Raw genomic sequence first — 17740 nt, 5'->3', positions numbered from 1 at the left:
AAGAGAGAGTGACAGGTGAGGAGAAAGAGAAGGAGAAGATGAGAGAGAGAAAGAGAGAGAGAGAGAGAGAGAGAGAGAGAGAGAGAAGGTGAGTTCTGATTGGTTGAGAAGAGGATAGGGATTTCTGATTGGTCAAAAAGAGAGGGTGTTTGATGTTGAAAGAAAGTAGGAAATGAATTTATTGGTGAGGGGGATAGGGCACGAACATGTTTTTTTAAAACAAGAGAAAAAGGATAAGATTTGCACACTTTGAAATCCAACGAAATCTAACGTACCCTATCAAAAACAGTAGTTTTCTAGTACTAAAAAATTACCACGCACGTGTACAATTCTGCCCATTGTTCACGTACTTTAACGAAAGGTAATTTTTTCGTTACAAGTCTGATTCGAGCCTAACTCGCGCTCTTGCGTTCGTAACAATGAATACTATTTAATTACGATATGAGAAAAATAATTAAAAGTCAAATAAGTACGTCCACGTCACTTTACCAACAAGGGCATAAATGTTAATTTACACACTCGGGGAGAAGTTATATGAAAAATTAGGGAAAGGTTGTCACAATATTTTCGGCTTCATTTCAGTTTCCAACAACAATTTAATACCATGAAGTTATGGATACACAATGAAAAAAAAAAACCTAACATCAGATTAAAATTTTTAAATCCATTACCCTATCAGGCACATCCCCTCATCAGTGCAGGCATTTTCAATACATTGGATCTGCGGCATACACAAACACACATCACTTTAATGACGATTACAAACAAAGAATAAAACATATTCCTATAAGAGATCAAACATACAAAAAAACTCAAAGAACAAATGATAAATGGCAAAAAGGGAACAAATGGAATACTGGACAAAGAGGAAACAAACGGGCAATAAAAAAAGGGTAAAGACTGAGTTTCCTCTCCATCCGTACTCTCTTCCTTCGACCTCCATTTTTCGAAAATAACTCCCTGCCTCTTTCAATAAACTAAAACTCCCAAACCCAATTTAATCTTCCATTAGAACCCATAACATGATCTGGGTTAAAAAATTATGAAAAAAAAAAAAAAAAAAAGATTTCGTTTTTGATATCTTTAGACACAACAAAAGAAAACTCTTTCTTCCAACCAAACTAAAAATCAGAAAAACCTTACACAGCCTGTTCACACACAGTTTATTATATGGACAAAGGAATTAACCAACAATACCTAAACCAAGACTAAATATAAGCAAGGAAATCCAAAAAAGACAACTAAGTATTTTCAATACATCGGATCCGCGCCATACAGTAACACACATCATTTTAATAACGACGATTACAGACAAAGAACAAAACATATTCATATAAGAGATCAAACAAACAAAAAAACTCAAAGCACAAATAATAAATGGCAAAAAGGGAACAAATGGAAAACTGGACAAAGAGGAAACAAACGGGCAAAAAAAAAAGGGTACAGGCTGAGGTTCCTCTCCATCCGTACTCTCTTCCTTCAACCTCCATTTTTCAAAATAACTCCTTGCCTCTTTCAATAAACTAAAACTCTCAAACTCAGTTTAATCTTTCATCAGAACCCATAACATGATCCGGGTTAAAAAATTAAGGAAAAGAAAAAGATTTTGTTTTTGATATCTTCAGACACAACAAAAGAGAACTCTTTCTTCCAACCAAACCAAAAATCAAAAAGACCTTATACCGATTTCGTATTTTCCGAGCAACCGCAGGCTGCAGAACCGCACAAAGCATTGACTGAAAGCAACAGGACGAAAATTTGCGACTACCTGAAGCAGAAAATTTTGAGGCAAAAAGGATTTAAGCTCCGAGAGGTGAGAGCGACCGTGAAGATGGAAATGAGAGGAAACAAAATGGGTGAGAGCGACCACGAAGCAAAGATGGAAACAAAACGGGAGAAAATATAACCCAAACAAAGTACCACGCGATGACCAACGTGGGCTTGACAAAACTATGCTTCAACTATAGTAAAAGCAAATACAACCTATAATAAAACTGAAACAAAGTCCAATTCCGTCAAATGCAACCAAACAAAGGGCACTGGTGTAATTTCGCTGTACAAAGACTCAACCAAACAGAACAGCAACACCAAAACGGAGGGCATTTTCGTCCGCGCACTGTCCATGAACAATATCACTGTTTTGGGGTTTTAGTATAGGAATTATGTGCTTACTTCTTACCAAATGCACAATCTACATTTTATGACCCACTAATAAAATCAAATTAGTTTGGATTTTGGACAGTTTGGGCTATAAGATTGATGGGAGGCTTTGGACCAACCCACTGGTAGTTTGTGGTTGAGTTAAGTCTTATAATAGGCTTGCAATATTCAGTATTAAACTAGTCATTTATAAGATATATATATATATATATATATATATATATATATATATTTTTTTTTTTTTTTTTTTTAATTCATGAGACTTGAATCTAAGATTATTTGCGTATAAATAGCTAAATAATATCATTAAACCGTAGTGGTAATTGTTTGCTATTGGTTTAGGAATATTTGAGTCGACATTACAGAAACTAAACGTCAAAAACAAGTATAATTTTATTATTACAATGCGTTCCATTGCTAACACTGAAATCTCCAAAACCAGAGATTAACGTGCGTATTATTCTTCACAGCAAATAAAAAGATAAAAAAAGCAACATTTCCATATAACATATAAAGTAGTGGCGTCGAGAAAAAGCACATCCTTCAGGCATCCACCATGTCAATCTTCTTCTTCTTCCTCGTCATCACAGCAATCACCACGGCTTTCATGGCCAGGCTAAGAAAAAACGAAAATATTATATATATATATATATGCAATTAATATTATTTTCTTAAAATATATATTATTGTCGTTAACAAAATACAGATATCTGAAGCAAATGGAGGAAAAATCAGTGTTATATTAGTTCAGCTTTTAGCATATAGTACATACATACATACATACATACATACATACATATATATATATATATATATATATATATATATATATTCATGCATACACACGTATTGTTAAGTGGAAGAGAAAGAATTAATACCTCAGGATTGAAATAGAGGCCAATGGTAATCTCTCCTTTGACTTTGTCATGCCTCATTACCTCGTATGGCGTTGGTGGCATTCTCCCCTCGCAACCAGTGTCGGTTACTATTGCATCTAGCGGAATTCTGTATCGACATTAAGTTTTAGAATAAGTTTTGGTTCTTTATCTCTCTCTCTATCGACAAGCTTATTCGTAAGATATTTTACTGGACTTCACACATTGTATTTTAATGATCCGAATTACTTTTTAGCTCTCCAAGACTGCCGTAAACCTAACATTCAAGCTGCAAAGCGTAATTTAACGGTTACATTATGCAAAGTTTGCAGAATACTGCATGCATGGAGATTGCAAAGTACTTACTTTAATTCTCCTACGTAATCATCAAGGGAACCACTGTCCTGGTCATATATTTTTATCCCGAGATCATCTTCAGCACCAGCAATGGTGAATAGCAGAGTTTCGTTCCAGTCTGGCATAGACCCCTGACCTGCACCATCATTTTTTCTTTTTCTTATTACTTTTGCTGATATATGCCATTAATGATTCAACGTAACATATTATTCTTTTTCTGTTTCCAATATCATTTTGCTCAGCTTCCTGTAAAATTAATTTGTCACTCACTATGGTCGAATTCGCAACTCTACTAGAAAATGTATTAGTAATTGTGTTAGTTTTGTGCTTCGGAATAGCACATTACTCATTATTAATAATGCATGTAAGAGTATAGTATAAAATAGTAGTAGTGGAAGAAGGAATGCTAGGGAGACCAAATTTTGTAAACCAAATTTGCAAACCAAATAATGTGGTATAAAATAGTAGTAGTGGAAGAAGAAGAAGAAGAAGAAGAAGAAGAAGAAGAAGAAGAAGAAGAAGAAGAAGAAGAAGAAGAAGAAAGAATGCTTTGGTCTAGGAATGCTAGGGAGACCAAATTTTGTAAACCAAATTTGCAAACCAAATAATGTGGTATAAAATAGTAGTAGTGGAAGAAGAAGAAGAAGAAGAAGAAGAAGAAGAAGAAGAAGAAGAAGAAGAAAGAATGCTTTGGTCTAGGAATGCTAGGGAGACCAAATTTTGTAAACCAAATTTGCAAACCAAATAATGTGGTATAAAATAGTAGTAGTGGAAGAAGAAGAAGAAGAAGAAGAAGAAGAAGAAGAAGAAGAAGAAGAAGAAGGAATGCTAGGGAGACCAAATTTTGTAAACCAAATTTGCAAACCAAATAATGTGGTTGTTGATGATTAGATTATTACTTAAGTGTTGATTAACGTGCTTATTTCCTATTAATGACACATCATTTGATTTGTAAATTTCGTTTAAAATTTTAGTCACCCTAACATTACCTATATAATAATATAAAAGAAGTGGGTCTTATTAATGTATGTGAAATCCACTGTACTAGTGAATATGTTAGCAATATTTTTATATTTTTATTGGAATGGAGGATATTATCTACACTAAGGAGGGTGAGGGAGTGGGATATGCCTCATAAAGAGCTAGCACTAACGTGGTTCAAATTCGTCTTTGGCGAAAATGGAATCTAAAATCTCTCACTGACAAGTGAAAAAGAATACTACTAGACCGTAGTACTAACATGGTAGCGATAAATATTAGTTTAATGTATCCTAATAGCATTGCATAAAAAGTTGAGGTAGACTAGAAAACTGACCGCGTGCCACGCCGCTCTTCTTCTGCTGATCTTTGTAGGTGATTACACAATAAGGATCCATCATCGCTACATCCAATAATATTAGGTGTTAGAAACAAATTCGAAGCCGGAAGACAAACTGAAGAGCCATATGCAAAACGAGAGAGAGAACTTAATTACCGACGTCCATATTTTTCAGTTCCTTAGCACCAACAAGTTGAACTTCTAGGGTTCCTCGAGGCGCCATTTTTCAGAAAGAACGTACGGTACGTACAAATTAATCCCTAGAGAGAGAGAGAGAGCTGTGATGTGAGTTTACCGATCGATCGAGTTATGACCCTGTTTTTTTCTTCTCTGGATCTGTCTTTTTATTACATTACATGCCAGAGATTATATACATATTTGGCGTCTAGCTAGAGAATCCAAAATAAAACATGACTGACCGTACAAAGAGCATGTATGGTTGATTTGCAGCCGTGAAGGCCAAATCAAAGGGAAGCCTGTGGAGCTAGTCCTTAGGGAAAATATGTACGGCTAGCGTTTTTATAACTTTCGATCTCATCCACTACTGTAACAAAAAAAATATATATAGGGAAATATCCCAAAATGGGACAATTTCTTAATCTTGGGACAAAAATGGGACAAACCGGCCATGCACGTAACATGCCCACCATGCACAAAACCGAATTACTAAAATGCCCACATATAAATACTAAAAATCCTTAGCTCATTTCATCAATGTTCTTATTGGCTGGAGAGGGATGTCGAAAGCTCTATGAGCTCTGGGTTTCTAGGTTGAGCTCAAATCTCTGAGCTCCGATTTCGAATAGAGGGAAGTTGAGAGTGAAGCTTCAAAGTGATGTTTCTTGTTTGCATCAATGTTCCATCCTTAAAGATGTGATTTTTGTACCAAATTTTGCATTTTGGCCGGAAAATTTCATTCTTTCCGGCCAATGAAGTTGGGCAGCCATATTTCCACTGCCATCAGGTTCGTCTGTCTTTCTCTCATCTATTTCTCTTTCTAACTTGGTCATTGTTTCCATTTCTGCAACTAATTACTTGTTTGTTCAATTAGGTTTTTTGGATTTGCAAAGATGGGAAGTCGAACAAAAGAGGGATGGGGAAGAGAGGGCTCGAAATGTGTTATGGAAATCTTTATTTGTTTGTGGGTTTTGTTATTTTAGATTTCTGGGTTTCAATTTTTGGGTTTCAATCTTAGAGTTTTGCATTTTAATTGATGCACAATATTTGTTAATTTTGTTCTGAACTTGCAAATGTTTGTGAATTCGATCTCGAATCGGTGTTTGTTTGAAAAAGTTTGTGAATTAGAAGTCTTGGTACAGTATGTAAGAAATTGTACACGGAATGCACAGTTATCTTACTTAAAGCATTTGCATTCGCACAATTATCTTACTTAAGGCAATCTCTTTTGTGTACATGTTGGATGAAGAAAGTAACAAAAGGGAATGTCAACAATAAAGTTATGGGATCTTGGTGGTTGACCCAAGTTTCAAAACATGTGGGAAAGATATTGTCGTGCAGTTTCCACTATTGTGTATGTTTCTGCTTATTTGTACAGTTTGTAGGCATATGATTTGAATGTTTTTTTTTTTTTCCCAACTATGACAGTAAACATTATAGTTATTGTTGGTGACACACTAGAATTGTTAATCTTTTGTTTATATATGCAATGATACGAATGCCAGTCTTCCATAAGATGTTTTATCTTCCAAAACTAACTATATGTTATGTTGACTTTGTCCCTTTTTTTTTCAAGTTGCAGTTGTGTTGCAGTTGTTGCTAATTGTGATAACTTGCAAGTTTGAAGAAAAGAACTTGATGACCTCTTAAGAAAGCAATCGCTAAATGGTATTCCAGTGCTGGTACTACATAATGAGATTGACAAAAAGGAAGCTCCGTCTAAAGAGGGTTTTTCATAAGAAATGTAAGTGAACCTTTTCATACTTTGTAAGGAATACGGTTGCCCATTGTGGTGGTTTACTTTGAACAAATTGATGTTTGTGTTATTTGTTACATATGAATGTGTTTGTTTTACATATGAATTATGTTAGTTTTACATACGAATCGTGTGTTGATCAACGTATTTTGCTGTCCAGGGATCTGAAATCCATCACCGATAGGGAAGTTTGTTGGTTCATGATATCCTCCAAGAACTCTACAAACATTAATAGTCATGATTGGCTTGTTAAGTATTCAAAGTCAAATATTTGAGGTTTTTCTTGTTGGGACTAATGGTATTACATTTTCGAGAGTGGATTTCAACAAAGTTATCAAAGTGACTGTTTGGGACTAATGGTATTACATTTTCGAGAGTGGATTTCAACAAAGTTATCAAAGTGACTGTTGTTTGCTCAGTTGGGTTTGTCAATATTTAACCATTCATCATCATCTTCTGTTATGTGGTCGGCAAACGTATTGGGGCTGTTGCAATAGCCTTATGTCAATGTTTTGGTTTACACGTATACACTTAGTCTTTGTGAATTGTGAAGTACACACTACTATTGTTACATATGATATGATTATTTTGGTTAACGAATTTGACATTGTGAGTTGTTTAATGTGCAAATTACAATCTTTTGGATATATGTGATCCTTCCGGATAATGTTGTAATTGTATCCACTATATGAATAACATGGCATAAATGGTGTCATATAAATATTAAAAGCAACTCGCTGCCCAATCTCCAACTTTATGCATAATATGTGCATATAGTGTATATTTTATGTTCTTGTCATGTGCATATAGTATATATTTAATATGCTTGACATGTGCACTGTATGTACATGACATGTGCATTTCCTTTGCATGACGTGTGCATAGTGATATAGTGTTTATGTCATGTACGTCGTACGTACAATGTATATAGTGCATACTTACATATTTCATACTCTTCACTTTAAGGTACTTTAGGACATGGAACGTGGCTCCTATAACAAATACACATAGTCCTTATTGTTTATTATCCATGCTCCACATCTCAGGCAGTATGAACCCACCTCCCACTAAGGTCCCACTATGGTCGGATGCAACGTTTAAAGTAACGAGTACTTTAGCTAGCAAACAAAGAGTTTTGGGTACTACGGATGTGCCTTTTGAAGATGGCGATGACATAGATTGGGTTACCATGGTGGACTTTGAATCATGGTAGTATAGATTTGATTCAACTACCTAGACCAATTTTACAACTCAAAATGTGATGTACACACTAATAAGGTACAACCAAATAGAGGTGCACGTGTCGAAAATCGAAAGGGAAAGAGAAACGGTTGTGGAAGGCATGAATGAATCTACTATCAATTCTTATGCTTACATGAAAATCCTAAGCTATGGTGTAGAGGGAAACGCAGATTGACAACCGTATTTGAAAATGGGTGACCTTTTTGTTGACAAGCAAGATCTGTCAAGAAGGCTTTGATTGAAATCAAATAAAGGGAATTTTCAGTACAAGGTCGATACATCTTTGAAGGGGCGTTTCATTGTCAAGTGTAAGGATGCCCGGTGTCCATGGCGGATTTTTGTATACCGGAAAGGTATTGGGGAGTTTAGGATTGCCAAAGATGAAGTCTTCTACCTATATGATTTAGCTTTGTTGAAGGATCGTCACCCGCAAGTCAATACACGGCTTATTGGTCACATGATAAGGGAAAAGTTCAATGATCCCAATATGGTGTACAATGCCACAGATGTTGTGCACGATGTTAAAACCACTCTCGAGGTCACAATTAGCTATAAGTCAACATCTCAGGCTAGATGACTAACATTGGCATAAGATATGGTTCACCTGGGGACTCATATGCCAATCCTCCCACCTATTGTGTCGAATTTGAGAGGCTAAATTTGGGCAACAAGCCAACCATTCTAACTGACAAAGACCATTGTTTTTGGTACTTTTTCTTTGTAATTGGTGCATTAGTCAGGGGTTTCTTGTCATAGATGCGGCCAATTATTGTAGTTGATGCATCTCCCTTGAAGTCTAAGTACAAAGGTGTCTTCTTAGTCACGATAATATTTGACTGTAACTGCAACATCTACCCTTTGGCTTTCAGCATAGGCGACACAGAGAACGATGATTGCTAGGAGCAGTTTTTCAAGCAAATTCACGGAATGTTTGGGGATGTACCGAATTTGGTTATAATTTTGGATTGCAACGCAAGCATCATAATTGTGGTCAATAAGGTTTTCAAAAAAGCTTAACATAGTTTATGCATGTATCACTTGAAAGGGAATATTAAGGCCAAGTTTTGCCTAAAAAGGATAACTTTTTCTACCACTATCACAAGGCAACTAAATCCTATTTCTATGCTGAGTTTGACACACATTTCATCAAGGTGAGAGACTTGGTAGCATAGTACCTAAATGATGTGAGTGTGGAAAAGTGGTCTCGGGCTCAAATGAATGGGAAGAGGTACAACGTAATGACCATTAACATTGCCGAGAGATTAATCCGATTTAACTTTGCGAGGGGGTTGCCCATACTTTACTTGATCGATTTCCTTAGGGCTGTGTTGCAAATATGGTTTTGTCAAAGGTAGGATATAATGCGTATGATCACCACCACGTTGTATGCAAGGCACATGCATGTCCATAAAGTAAGCGACACCGAGTTTCATGTTTACCACGCGGACGGTGAAGTTATGGTCGATATAAATTACAAGACTTACACTTGCCAAAAATTTAATCTTGAACAATTGCCCTGCAAACACGCCATTACAGCTTGCTTATTTGCAAACTACAACTTCTATAAGTTGGCTTCGAACTATTATAGTCGTGTAGCATGGGAGGCAGCTTATTCTGATTCCATATACCTAGTATTTCCTGCTATGCAATGGAACATAAAACATGCAGCTGAACGCATGTTAGTCCTTCCTCTGATAGGTAAGGTACTGGCCTGGAGACCTAAGAAACGGTGTATCCCGTCCTAAGGAGAAGATATAGTCCATCAGAAATGCAAGCATTGCTGGAAGCTTAGTCTTAACCAACGAACTTGCAGGGAACTTGTTGATATCCCCAACACCACATGATTGTTTCCCTTGCATGGGGTGTCCCTGTAATGTGCATGTCATGGTATATTTGGATTAAAGTGTTTTTTTTTTTTTTTTTTTTTTAAATGGTAGAAGCAGCTCCTTATGCATAGGTTGTGCATATATTGTGCATCCATTCAGTCATGCATTTGCTCTGCAAATACGAAGAATATTCGATTGTCATGTTTATAACCCACATTCAATGTGATGGGGTTTGTGTGAAAAAATGATATTTATACCAGTCTACCATGATGTGGGTGAAAGCCCATTGGGTCAAATTAAGTGGCCAAATATAACCCTAATTAAAACTCTTTTTTTTACAACACATTATTATTATTAAACATTTATGAATTGACATGAGAAGAAATGACATCTTCCACATTTACATGGAATGCACACCTCAAGTAGGTTAGGACAAGACATAAAGGTGAGGTCATGTACAACACATGTATAACTTATCTACCTTGTCTTATCAATTAGGTTATGAAGCCAACCAATACATTTCCAAACAAACCATGGAAGCCAGCTAACCAATTTCCATTTTTTAGCTTGGGATTTACACAACTATGAGGATGATACCTTTTCCATTAAAAGAAGCCTTAAAATAATGGGGTAAGTATCATCCTATTTGTTGCCAAATGTTGAGGAGAATCCCAAATCACACATTACATTGCTCTTTATCACACATTTTTTTGTTAAAAAATTTGGGAAAGTATCCCACCAAGGTATTTTTTGGTGCCATGTATCCATCCTTTGTTTAGGGAACTACAACAATTTGCTGGCGCCAATTTCTTGCCTTTTTCATAGGCAATCATGTCTTTGTTCACCTATTAAACCACAACATTTCACATTATTAACTCCACACATGCGCGCGCGCGCACACACACACACTAACAGATTGCAAACTTCATCACAAGATTAGCCTAGACGCCTGAAATAGTTCAACAATGTTTGGTTATACAACATCGATCGAGGAATCTGACCATGAGAACGAAGTCACTACCAACTTCGATTTCAATGCGTCAAACCTCATGGCTAAGGAACAAGCCGCATTTTTCAAGACTTGAATCGCTAACATTGAAAAGAAAAAAGAGGCATGTAGGGCAAGAATTGAGTTGTTGAAGTCTATCGAGGAGCTTGAAACACAAACTGAAATAGTGTTCGTATGATGATAGGGTTACCTTGAGATGAAGAAGAAGGCTTACGAGGAAGGAGTTGAGTTGTTCTTGGCATACGCCAATCTTCACAGTGGCACCAAGGGCAACATAGATTGGCTTGATGTCGACGTGACCGACAATCCCAGCTTCCTTCATAGGCGTGGCATTAGCCACCCTTTTTTGTAGACTGTGAAGGTCTCTTTTTGTGCAGTCTTCCAAAGTTGAAACTTACAGAGACCTTCTCAACTTGCTGCACCACTATCCTTCTTTTGAAATTGGGGCATTGGAGCATCAAGATAATACTTTTGATCACTTTGATGCAATATGTATGGTTGCTCATTCTAATGAAATGGGATTAATGACTACTTCCACTTCTACTTTTTACCATTTAGTGTACCATGCTTTCAGTTATCCTTAAAAGAAGTTAAGAAGTTTTTGACAAAAACTAAAGAACTTAAGAAAATATACAAAATTCTACTTGGACAATATGTACAAAACATGTGCATGTATTGTGCACATCATGTGCATACCATGTGCATATTATGTGCCTAGGACATGCATTATGTGCATGGTACATGCATGGAAAACTCATATGTACTGTGCATAAGACATGCATAGAATGTGCACGAAAATTATAAATACTAAATTTTCAAATTTTTCTCTAGAGGGAAATTCAAACCACTGCCCAAAATTTAGGGCCCAATTTTTAATTTTGGGAAACGTACGAGACATCTCATTTTTTTTAATTTAGTTGTCCTTTGATTTTGGTGATTTTGGGTGTATATAAAGAAACACAAAAGACCCCATTCTCTCATCCCTCTAATGAAGAAATCCATATCAAAGTCAATCAATGAAACCTTCACCTTCCCGTTCCCACCAGGGCCAGTCAAAAAATTTGCCCTCATTTCATATAAAAAAAATATTTGTTTTCACACGTCAAACATCGACAAAATTATATTTAGAAAAATACTTCAAACTCAATAATTTAGAAACACAGAATAATTAATTTATTTTGTAGAGAAGGAAACTAAAAAACTTCAAGCTTTCAAGTAGATAGATTATGAGTTTTGTTTTCAATCTGAACTTTTAAAATGTTTTTGTATAAACCGTGAGTTATCTTTTCTTATTTACTAACCTCATCAATATAAGACTTAAAAAATATTAATGTTTTTGAGTCTTTAAAGATATGTATAAGTAATAAATGAACACTAAATTAAACCTTTTTATGACACGTAATATTATTTGCAAATTTGGTCTAAAAAATTAGTCTACGCATTACTCTTTGCTGAAGATTAGACTTGAATTGGAACAGATATTTAAAAATAGCAACCCACATAGCTAGTAAATAAATTAACAACCAAACAAAAATTTGTAAAAATTGAAAAAAATAAACATGCACATAGCATTTCGAACTTAGGACCTCTCGTTAATTTTAAACAACAAAAACCATTGCTTCTAATTAAACTTCTGGATCATTTAGCCGAATTTTATAAATTTATACTGTTATGAAAAGAAATTTGTAAAAATTGGAATGTAGATAAACACACATGATGTTTTGAACCTAAGACCTCCTCATTTATTTTAAACAACAAAACCACTAGTTCTAGTTAAATTTCTTTGTCACTAAACCAAATTTTATAAATTTATACTCTTATAAAAACATATATAAATATACCGCCCTAATAATTTTGGTGCCCCCAATTTTTTTAGGCCCCGGACGGTCGCCCTGCCCGCACTGGGCCTGAGCCGGGCCTAGTTTCCACCCTTGGTCTGCTCGCACCTCTCCCCATAAATCTTCTTCTTCATATTCCCACTCATGCTTACCTCTTTCCTCCCCCTGGATGGAAGACATAGGCTCGTTCGAGCCGAATGAGCTTGAAACAATTGTAGGGATGATTACTATGCATGAGGAAGATCGCGCGAAGAACATTGCATCCTTGAAGTAGAAATTGAAAAGGGCTTGTCGACCAGTGGAGATGTTAGCGGCAAAAGAGATCGAGAAGTTCATGTCATCCGCGATGTACAATCACGCCTTGGCTAAGCAATACAAACAAGGCTTTTGGTCGGGACTTATCAAGGGCTTTGAGATATTTCACCGCTATGCAATGAAAGTGGATGTCAACGGGAAGTGGACGAATTCATAAAATCTACATTCCAGTGACATATTCATATAATCTATTCACAATATTTTTAACAATAAGCAGTTTGATACTACCAACCATTTGATCATTTTAATATGCTGCTAATTTAGGCTTCTCAAATTGTATATGAAAATAGTATCATCTTAAACAATCTTAAAATCCGCAACATCGCGCGAGCATTTTTGCTAGTTAATTTGAAGCTCAGAATAGCCACATAATAGTACCTCACGTCGACACAATTCGATCGACTCGACCATTGTTGCTAGGTCTTATAAGACAACCAAGTCAAGTCTTTCCTTAGATCCAAAATTTATTTGTGGTGAAGGTGTATATAAAATCCGTAGGAAAAAGCTTGTTGGTAGAACTTTGGCATATAGCCTAATCAAGTGATATAATTCCATTAGACAAACTATAAAGAAATCATAGTGTTTTTAGTTCTTAGCAACGATTAGGTTTGCAAAGATTAGGGTTTGTGTGGACGTAGACATTTCTCTTTTATTCTTTTTCAAATAATAAAAAATTAAAAAGGAAGAGGAAGTAGGGCATGTGTGGGTGTACGTACTCCTCTTTTGTTCTTACCAAAAATAGGGTCTATATAGGTGTAGATAATCCTAATTTGTATTAAATTCGTCATTTACCAAATTCGAATTTATAACTTCTTACTTACAAAAGAAGATAAACACCACTAGACTGTAGTATTAAGTGACAATTTTTTTTAGTGTGCTATATAAACGAACTTTTGTCATAGATACTAGGCTAATAGGGCTCTTTAACCCTTGAGTTATAGTTATGCTCAATTTAAGATCACTCTTTCCACCATTATTCATCAAGTCATAGCATCATATGAAAAATTAAAATGAAAAAATAACAAATACGCGCGATATCCATATAAATCATACAACATGAAATGCGTAAAATACTGTATTTGCATATAAAGCCCTCAAATTTTAAAACTATTGCGTACATAAAACCTTTTTAGTACTTTTTAGCCTATTCCATGTCTCACGAGATCAAGGGAGTAACTAATTTCAAGGGCAGAACACAACCTTGTAGTTAGTCCCACTAGGGCAAGTAAAAGTACTTGTTGGATCATCCTTTGGATAACTATAAGCATCCCTACACTGATTTTTAAAAAATTTGGATAAATTTGTAGGTCCACACCTCCCAGAATTGCAACAATATTGGTCCGTTTAAAACACAGTACAAGGGTTGTGACACCCACCAGGAGCCCTCAACTCATTTGGGCATTGCGTGTTAATATCTTGAGCACATTTGATCCCCCTTGTGCACCCATTTGACGTGGGACTGAATTTCATTGGAACATTGAAACCATCTACCAGTGAAATGTCGAAAAAGTCCATGTTACCGAATTGGTTTAGGGCATACTCGGCTAGGGTGTTTTGGGGTGAGCCATAGGCTTTGCATTGGAGGAGTCCTCCACAGTCACTGGTTTGGCATTTTCCACGACCTGAGTTGTTGAAGGCGTAGTTTGTTCGGGCCCAAATTCGTGCCATTGTTGTTCCCGGGTTCACGTTTAGGGTCCAGGTTTCTCCACGGTTGAGTTGCCTGCCACCACCAGGTATTGTGGCTGCCCAGACGATATAGGGGCTGTTGTTGCGGACGTTGAACCTTGCTGCATGGGACAGGGTAAAGTGGAGAGGGATGAGAAGGAGGAGGAAGAAAGTAATGGGGATGTGCTGGATGAAACTCATTTTTGGGGTTTGATTTTCTATTGTGGGGTTTGGTTTTCTATAGTAGGGTTTGATGTTGGGATTGTAGGGGGTTTATAAAGAGGTCTTGCCTTTTAGGGTTTGGGGTTGTTTCTAGGGTAGGTGTGATTACGTGTTTTTGATATTTGGTAGGGGTGAAAAAGAAGAGATGAATGCTTATCATGTGGTTTTACACGTTTGAGATGTTTTTGGCTTGAACTTGAAGATTGAAAACATATCCTCACTGAAAAAAGGCAAGCAGGCCACCTGGATTTTGCACCGAATAGTTCATCCTTATCAGTATATCATGACCTCAGAAATTATGTCTTTGTATGATTTTGTTCATGCATAGCTTGCAGCTGGTGAGTACACTAGTAAAAAAAACACTTTGCGCGACGTAGGTACTTTCGTCGCGCAAAGTAAAAAATCGTTGCCTAAGGGTTTGCGCGACGCAACCTTCGTCGCGCGTTAATCGTCGCGCAAAGTCTGAGACGCTAGGGTTTGCGCGACGGCCCACGGCGTGCGTCGCGCAAAGTGGGTTTGCGCGACCAACGGAGTGCGTCGCGCAAAGTTGGTTTGCGCGACCAACGGAGTGCGTCGCGCAAAGTGGGTTTGCACGACCTACTTTGTGCGTCGCGCAAAGTGGGTTTGCACGACCTACTTTGTGCGTCGCGCAAACTCACTTTGCGCGACGCACTTCGTTGGTCGCGCAAACCCACTTTGCGCGACGTACGCATGGGTCACGCAAAGTGGGTTTGCGCGACGGAGCCATGCGTCGTGCAAAGTGGGGAGTAGTTTTGGTCAAACTTTTTTTTTTTTTAATTTTTGATAAATATTGTAATTAAATTCGAAAGAATAATTAATTAACCAAGCAAAAGTGTTTAGTTATAAAATATATGAAAATGTACATACAAGATCCGAACAAAAAAGAAAAATAAAAAGTGAACTAGGTTTAATACATCAAGCTACTAGGTATCAGCAGGGCGAAGTGGCTCTGAGGTCGAAGGTGGACCAAGATGAAGTGCTGGTAGTGAGATTTGAAGGCCGGACATCTGTATGGCTTGTACAAGGTCTCTCCACGCCCCGGGGACGCCGTAGGAGTGGCCTCAGCAAAGGGTGTAGGCTCGCTAATCAATGGAGCACTCACGGCTGGAGCCGTAGATGCTGATAATGCAGGAGGTGCATTGGTCACACTCCGACGACGAGTGATCAACTGCGACATCTATACACTTATTCAACCATAAAAATATAACATTAGAAACTAATCCTACAACATTTTTCTTAAATGCAACAGATAATGTTGTGGGTTTCATGACAAGGTAAATGCAACAGAAAAACTCACATCAAGCTTTCAAGAAGGATTATAACCCTGGAGTATCAATATTTCTCTTACAGTTTTCAACCTTATCATATTTCTCAAATGCAATTGTGATCCTAGAAAAGGAAAATGCGATTGTAACTATACAACGTATTAACTAAGCACAATGTAGGAAACCAGGAAACGATGGGGTACATATTCAAATAACCTATAGATATATGAGAGTCCAATCTAACTTAAACATCAAAACTAACATTTCAAATTCATCACCATTTCCATCACAAGCATCAGCTTTCAAATCTGACCTTACGGAGAGTCAATGCGTCAATACATGCACCACCCACTTGGTCCATTAGAGAAAAATGATAGGCAAAAAGAAATGGGATGACCCAAAATCATGAGAAACCTATTCATATCCATTTCAAAACTGTTTTCCCATGACAGAAAGAGGACGACATAATTCTCAAATGCAAACTACTTAACAATAAACTCATTATGGTGTCAATGCTGTAAGTGGGTGTATATGCTGGTGGTGCATTTGCCAAGCATGTAAATGGACAACAATAATCCAACTCAATCAAAGCTGTTGAGGCATTTCAATATGACAGAGTGTTGCACATCAGTATGTAAATATCAATTACAAAGTTGTAGAAACCATTTTCATTCAATTACAAAGTTGTAGAATCAAAATAACAATTTTATCAATTTACGAAATCACAAATATGCAGATTAAATTGCATGTAAAGAAATGTGTAAATAGAAAAGTATCAAATTGCAAAAGAAATGTTAACACAACACCACTAATTCATCACTGTTTATAATCTTTATCAGTGTAAACAAGAAGATATAGACACCTACTAATCAAGTTAATCCTCAAATATCAAAATTACCTGGCGTGAATGATACTCACACTAGTCTCCATGCTGTGCTGATACCAGTTGTAAGCTATCTAGCCCAGAATTCCACTTTGCATGTAAAGACAATTTACCTGCAAGTGTTATAGAAAGGAAAAACAAATATTATACAAATGGATGCCCAAATCAACCAAAAATTGGATACCTAGATCATAAAACTCGAACCGAAATAGTTTCATCCATAAATGCGATTCAATCAAAGCAAATACAATTATTTCATTTTCCAATAAAAACATGGAAAACGAAAAAAATAAATTAAAAAAAAAAAACTAATGGCATATATATATATATATATATATATCAGGGACAAACAGTTGCAGAGGCGTGAATTATACCTTTTCATCTTGGTGGATTATATATATATATATATATATATATATATATATATATGATCAGGGACAAACAGTTGCAGAGGCGTGGATTATACCTTTTCATCTTGGATTATACCTTTTCATCTTGGTGGATTATACCTTTTCATCTTGCACCTGCAAAACGGCCGACAAATTAATGCAGTGGTGGATCGATAGTGAAAGACGACGGAGGGAAGAGTGAAGTCGGGCTGTCTACGACGACTCGAACGGATCGAAATTTGATAGAAATCCTTAGAAGCCGGAGTCGGCGACAAAGCGATGGAGAGAGAGAAGTTGCGAGAGTTTGAGAAATGAAGGATGGAGGGTAGGCATTTGTTTCTGAAAGAGGAAAGGCAGAGAAGTTGTGGGAGAGAAATGAAAAGGAGGAGAGAGTGCGCGGTTCTCTTTGGAAATTTAGTTTT

At 36.6% G+C, this 17740-nt stretch overlaps 1 protein-coding gene, 1 long non-coding RNA gene and 2 pseudogenes across 2 annotated transcripts; 1 reads left to right on the top strand and 3 right to left on the bottom strand.

The window, feature by feature from the left end:
• Positions 1-2499: 2499 nt before the first annotated feature.
• LOC137711491 (elicitor-responsive protein 3-like) lies at positions 2500-5028 on the bottom strand. Its single transcript, XM_068450735.1, has 5 exons — positions 4867-5028; positions 4708-4773; positions 3402-3528; positions 3039-3165; positions 2500-2776 (listed from the first exon to the last, which is right to left on the bottom strand). The coding sequence occupies exons 1-5, from the start codon at positions 4931-4933 to the stop codon at positions 2720-2722; spliced, it is 444 nt and encodes a 147-aa protein (XP_068306836.1). The 5' UTR covers positions 4934-5028; the 3' UTR covers positions 2500-2719.
• Positions 5029-5639: 611 nt separating this feature from the next.
• Positions 5640-6985, top strand: LOC137710040 (ADP-ribosylation factor-like protein 8a; annotated as a pseudogene).
• A 7070-nt stretch (positions 6986-14055) lies between these two features.
• On the bottom strand, positions 14056-14739 carry LOC137711489 (thaumatin-like protein; annotated as a pseudogene).
• A 918-nt stretch (positions 14740-15657) lies between these two features.
• On the bottom strand, positions 15658-17443 carry LOC137709847 (uncharacterized). The gene is made up of 3 exons (XR_011064937.1): positions 17396-17443; positions 16945-17019; positions 15658-15958 (listed from the first exon to the last, which is right to left on the bottom strand). It is a non-coding gene; the product is annotated as an uncharacterized lncRNA (long non-coding RNA).
• Positions 17444-17740: the final 297 nt, after the last annotated feature.

Source organism: Pyrus communis, chromosome 12 (genome assembly GCF_963583255.1).
Source record: "Pyrus communis chromosome 12, drPyrComm1.1, whole genome shotgun sequence".
NCBI classification, from domain to species: Eukaryota; Viridiplantae; Streptophyta; class Magnoliopsida; order Rosales; family Rosaceae; genus Pyrus; species Pyrus communis.
Note: the sequence above shows the minus strand (reverse complement) of the source record. Positions and strands in the feature narration are given on the sequence as shown.